This window comes from Oncorhynchus kisutch, linkage group LG3 (assembly GCF_002021735.2).
Source record: "Oncorhynchus kisutch isolate 150728-3 linkage group LG3, Okis_V2, whole genome shotgun sequence".
Classification (NCBI taxonomy): domain Eukaryota; kingdom Metazoa; phylum Chordata; class Actinopteri; order Salmoniformes; family Salmonidae; genus Oncorhynchus; species Oncorhynchus kisutch.
The window spans coordinates 78,209,560-78,215,841 of NC_034176.2; the positions used below are offsets into that span (position 1 = coordinate 78,209,560).

Below are 6,282 nucleotides of genomic sequence, written 5' to 3' on the forward strand. Positions count from 1 at the left end.
ATTCCAGGTAATTCTGTCCAAAATCAGGTTGTAGGGTTGGAGTTTTGATTTGGAGTGAAGGTTATGTTGTTTAGGGTAGCATCCTGTATCTGTCCCTGTCAACATACTGAAAACGTGGGAGCTCAGCTGCCTATGACCCCTCTCTCTCTCTCTCTCTCTCTCTCTCTCTCTCTCTCTCTCTCTCTTTACATGGTTATTAAAATGTCACGCCTGGGTAAGCCTCCACGAAACACAGCCCTTATTTTAAGTGTTTCTAAAATTTCCTATGAGAAAAATGAATGGAGGAAAAATTATTGGAACCATTTCCCTGTTTGACAGCTAGGTTTTATGGGTATTATGACACCTCCACTGTGGGGCTCTATTGGTTCCTTAAAACTTATTTGGGATAGGGGGCAGTATTTTCACGTTCGGATGAAAAGCGTGCCCAAAGTAAACTGCCTGTTTCTCAGGCCCAGCTAGAATATGCATATAATTGGTAGATTTAGATAGAAAACACTCTAAAGTTTAACAGAAGTTTAACAAGTATAACAGAATTGATATGACAGGCAAAACCCAGAGGACCCCCCCCCCCAAAAAAAACATTCAGCTTACCACTATTTTCAATGGCTAGTACTATAATTATAAGCCCAAGTCCTCCCAAATTGCAGTTCCTAGGGTTTCCACTAGATGTCAACAGTCTTTAGAAAGAGTTTCAGGCTAGTTTTTGGAAAAATGATCCAGAAATTGTCGTTTTTCTAGGTGGATCCCATTTTGTCTGTAGTGTTTCCAAGCGCGTGGAAGAAAGCGCGTTCTTTCTTATTTATCTACGGTAATGAACATACTATACTCCTTCTTAAATTGTATAGTTTATTTGCGTATTAGGATACCTATGGTTTGATTATAAACGTTGTTTGACTTGTTTTGTAAAAGTTCATTAGTAACGTTTGGGATTCATTTTGTATGCATTTTGATGGAGGGAAACTGGATGTATTATTGACTGAAGCGCGCCAGCTAAACTGAGTTTTTATGGATATAAAGAAGGACATTATCGAACAAAAGGACCATTTGTGATGTAACTGGGACCTTTTGGAGTGCATACAGAAGAAGATCATCAAAGGTCAGGCATATTTCTGACTTTCATGTCGCACCTGCCTGGTTGAAATGTTTTTCATGTGTTGGTATGCGGGGCGCTGTCCTCAGATAATCGCATGGTTTGCTTTCGCCAAAAAGCCTTTTTGAAATCTGACACGGCGGCTGGATTAACAACAAGTTAAGCTTTATTTTGATGTAATTACACTTGTGATTTTATGAAAGTTAAATATTTATAGTCATTTAATTTGAATTTGGTGCTCTGCAATTTCACCGGATGTTGTCGAGGTGTCCCGTTAGTGGCACGCCTTTCCCAAACTTAATGATGCTTGGTCATCTGTGATCATTATCTCTGAGATAGATGAACCAGAAGAGAGAGAGTTTTTGATAAACACAATGTCACTTTGAGAGTTATATTACTGTTGTCTGGGCCTGACACACACACACGCACGCACACACGCACGCACGCGCACGCACACACACACACACACACACACAGAGATGTTGCTCTGGAACCACTCACTCGCTATCACAACTGTTTTATTAACATATTAGTCCTGCGTTGGACCTGACAGCATATGTTTTGCTACGATATATACTAGACACCATCTGATGTTCGTCATGTTTAATGAACCAGTAAATTGGAAAATTAATTGTTATGCCCCCTTTTCAAAAGAAAAACACTATATTATTGTAGCTTTTTACTCCTGTAATAAAACATCAAACGTATGCATGTGTACAAAAATGAAGTATTGTTATAGCTAGGCATCGATCTAGTATCTCAGGGAAATGAGCTGATTGCTGTAGCATCCATCCAAGTTCTTTGTGTAAATACAGACATGAAAAATGATGAAGGTTTAGAAACGTGTGATTTTATGAGATTTGACAGATTGATAAATCTAGTCTACGATTCTCGTCAGTTGTTCGGTTTCACAGAGAAAGAGAGTGTTTTGTTTATCATATACTGTCTATAATATATTTAAATGCGTATTAATTATTGAGATATGTAAAGTTGACTTTAACAATTGAATAGGAGTTAAACAATTTATTTGAATAGTTGTAAATAAATCACATCAACTTTATATCTGAGTATCCCGTGAGATATCTAAATGATGTTGTTAATCTCAGCGGTGCTCCACGGACATAAAGCAAACCAACAAGCTAAAAATGTTTTTTTGGAGAGTGAGAGAGAGTGAGAGAGAGAGTTGAGGCATAGGTCTGAAGACTGAGGCTGGGATTGTGGCTGGGGCAGAGGTTGGGGCTGAGGATGGGGCTGGGGTGTAGCGTGCAAAGCGCAGGAGAGTAGGTTGTTTTCAGTCCCGGGGGAGCATGCCTAATCTGCCTCCCATATGTGGCGTGGCATGAAGCTGTGGTTTAGTAATGGCCACCCAGAGAAGAGACAGGAGGGCCTGCCTGTATACATTCAGTACATCCAGAGACCAACCTAACCGCAGACTGATTAACCACTAAGACCTTCCTGTTAGATTTATGAAAATGATCACTAAGAAGAGGAGAGGAACGCTTGACTGGGATTGGCTATTAGGTCTCTATGGTCTCATACCTACTATCTGTCCTGACTGGGACTCTCTGATAGGTCCACTGTGATGGTCCTCGTCATGTGATTATTACACCATTATATATATTTAGATACTGTGGTAGGCTCTTATATCAGTACTGTGATTGATAGGTATATATTGTGGGTATTGATATATTTGACAGTCTTCTGTAGTATTTAGATATTTGTCCTGTGATTGTTGGGTTTATAGGTGCAGTATGTCCTCTGTGATTGTTGGGTTTATAGGTGCAGTATGTCCTCTGTGATTGTTGGGTTTATAGGTACAGTATGTCCTCTGTGATTGGTGGGTTTATAGGTGCAGTATGTCCTCTGTGATTGTTGGGTTTATAGGTGCAGTATGTCCTCTGTGATTGTTGGGTTTATAGGTGCAGTATGTCCTCTGTGATTGGTGGGTTTATAGGTGCAGTATGTCCTCTGTGATTGGTGGGTTTATAGGTGCAGTATGTCCTCTGTGATTGGTGGGTTTATAGGTGCAGTATGTCCTCTGTGATTGTTGCTCAAAGGGTATATACAGTCCCTAGGGAAAGTCTACACACCAAAAATCCCTTTTTAGATTTAATTTTAAGGCAGCAAAATCTGAAAACTGTGCAAGGAGTGTGTAGACTTTCACTCAGCACTGTATACTATATACACTGCTCAAAAAAATAAAGGGAACACTAAAATAACACATCCTAGATCTGAATGAATGAAATATTCTTATTAAATACTTTTTTCTTTAAATAGTTGAATGTGCTGACAACGAAATCACACAAAAATTATCAATGGTAATGAAATGTATCAACCCATGGAGGTCTGGATTTGGAGTCACACTCAAAATTATAGTGGAAAACCACACTACAGGCTGATCCAACTTTGATGTAATGTCCTTAAAACAAGTCCAAATGAGGCTCAGTAGTGTGTGTGGCCTCCACCTGCCTGTATGACCTCCCTACAACACCTGGGCATGCTCCTGATGAGGTGGCGGATGGTCTCCTGAGGGATCTCCTCCCAGACCTGGACTAAAGCATCCACCAACTCCTGGACAGTCTGTGGTGCAACGTGGCGTTGGTGGATGGAGCGAGACATGATGTCCCAGATGTGCTCAATTGGATTCAGGTCTGGGGAACGGGCGGGCCAGTCCATAGAATCAATGCCTTCCTCTTGCAGGAACTGCTGACACACTCCAGCTACATGAGGTCTAGCATTGTCTTGCATTAGGAGGAACCCAGGGCCAACCGCACCAGCATATGGTCTCACAAGGGGTCTGAGGATCTCATCTCGGTACCTAATGGCAGTCAGGCTACCTCTGGCGAGCACATGGAGGGCTGTGCGGCCCCCCAAAGAAATGCCACCCCACACCATGACTGACCCACCGCCAAACCGGTCATGCTGGAGGATGTTGCAGGCAGCAGAACGTTCTCCACGGCGTCTCCAGACTCTGTCACGTCTGTCACATGTGCTCAGTGTGAACCTGCTTTCATCTGTGAAGAGCACAGGGCGCCAGTGGTGAATTTGCCAATCTTGGTGTTCTCTGGCAAATGCCAAACGTCCTGCACGGTGTTGGGCTGTAAGCACAACCCCCACCTGTGGACGTCGGGCCCTCATACCACCCTCATGGAGTCTGTTTCTGACCGTTTGAGCAGACACATGCACATTTGTGGCCTGCTGGAGGTCATTTTGCAGGGCTCTGGCAGTGCTCCTCCTGCTCCTCCTTGCACAAAGGCGGAGGTAGCGGTCCTGCTGCTGGGTTGTTGCCCTCCTACGGCCTCCTCCACGTCTCCTGATGTACTGGCCTGTCTCCTGGTACCGCCTCCATGCTCTGGACACTAGGCTGACAGACACAGCAAACCTTCTTGCCACAGCTCGCATTGATGTGCCATCCTGGATGAGCTGCACTGCCTGAGCCACTTGTGTGGTTGTAGACTCCGTCTCATGCTACCACTAGAGTGAAAGCACCGCCAGCATTCAAAAGTGACCAAAACATCAGCCAGGAAGCATAGGAACTGAGAAGTGTTCTGTGGTCACCACCTGCAGAACCACTCCTTTATTGGGGGTGTCTTGCTAATTGCCTATAATTTCCACCTGTTGTCTATTCCATTTGCACAACAGCATGTGAAATGTATTGTCAATCAGTGTTGCTTCCTAAGTGGAAAGTTTGATTTCACAGAAGTGTGATTGACTTGGAGTTACATTTTGTTGTTTAAGTGTTCCCTTTATTTTTTAGAGCAGTGTATATATATCTGCCCTCTGTCTCCTATAGGTATCCTGGAGGTCCGTACGGTGTCCGAGGGAGGAGTGTTAGCTATCAAAGGAGTGAAGAGTCAGTACTATATCTCCATGAACAGGACTGGCCTGCTGCAAGGCAAGGTAATTAACTAAACTACCTTCTCTCTGCTGGACAGGGTTGGAATGCACTGTACTGTACAGTGCCTTGTGTTTTAGGTTATTGTCCTGCTGAAAGATTAATTAATCTCCCAGTGTCTGGTGGAAATCAGACCGAATCAGGTTTTCTTTTATGATTTTGCCCGTTCTTAGCTCCATTCCATTTATTTTTTATCTTGAAAAACTCCCCAGCCCTTAACAATTACAAGCATACCCATAACATGATGCATATATAAATAGAAGAAACATAAGCAAGTAAAAAAAAAAAAAATGTTTATAACCCTCCTCACGCCTAATATCGTCCCATTTTGTGTCCTTATTTATTTACAGAAAATCTACAATGAGAACTGCAACTTCAAGGAGATTTTCCTAGAAAACTACTTCAACGCTTACTCGTCTGTTAAGTCGAGTAGAGACGACAAGGAGATGTTCATTGCTCTGTCTCAAAAGGGCAGACCGCTGAGAGGGAAGAAGACCAGGAGGGAACACATCGCCTCCCACTTCATTCCCATGAAATGCAGAGAGGAGGAGAGGACTGGCGTCTGAGAGAAGGAGACTGAAAAAGGAAGAGGTGACTGGAGCCTGAGAGGAAGAGAGGACTGAAAGAGGAGAGGAGGAGAGGACTGAAAGAGGAGAGGAGGAGAGGACTGAAAAAGGAGAGGAGAGGACTGAAAGAGGAAAGGACTGAAAAAGGAGAGGAGAGGACTGAAAGAGGAGAGGAGAGGACTGAAAGAGGAGAGGAGAGGACTGAAAGAAGAGAGGAGAGGACTGAAAGAGGAGAGGAGAGGACTGAAAGAGGAGAGGAGAGGTCTGAAAGAGGAGAGGACTGAAAGAGGAGAGGAGAGGACTGAAAGAGGAGAGGACTGAAAGAGGAGAGGACTGAAAGAGGATAGGAGAGGTCTGAAAGAGGAGAGGAGAGGACTGAAAGAAGAGAGGAGAGGACTGAAAGAGGAGAGGAGAGGACTGAAAGAGGAGAGGAGAGGACTAGAAGAAGAGAGGAGAGGACTGACAAAGGAGAGGAGAGTTCTGAAAGTGGAGGAGAGGTCTGAAAGAGGAGAGGACTGAAAGAAGAGAGGACTGAAAGAGGAGAGGAGAATAGGACTGAAAGAGGAGGAGAAGACTGAAAGAGGAGAGGAGAATAGAACTGAAAGAGGAGGAGAGCAGGAGAGGACTGAAAGAGGAGAGGAGAGGACTGAAAGAAGAGAGGACTGAAAGAGGAGAGGAGAATAGGACTAAAAGAGGAGAAGACTGAAAGAGGAGAGGACTGAAAGAAGAGA

General features: G+C 43.7%; 1 protein-coding gene across 1 annotated transcript; it reads left to right on the forward strand.

Annotated features, from left to right (window-relative positions):
• The first annotated feature begins 201 nt into the window (after positions 1–201).
• Positions 202–5,615, forward strand: LOC116361131 (fibroblast growth factor 7-like). The gene is made up of 3 exons (XM_031815849.1): positions 202–214; positions 4,884–4,990; positions 5,336–5,615. The coding sequence occupies exons 1-3, from the start codon at positions 202–204 to the stop codon at positions 5,549–5,551; spliced, it is 336 nt and encodes a 111-aa protein (XP_031671709.1). The 3' UTR covers positions 5,552–5,615.
• The last annotated feature ends 667 nt before the right edge of the window (positions 5,616–6,282 follow it).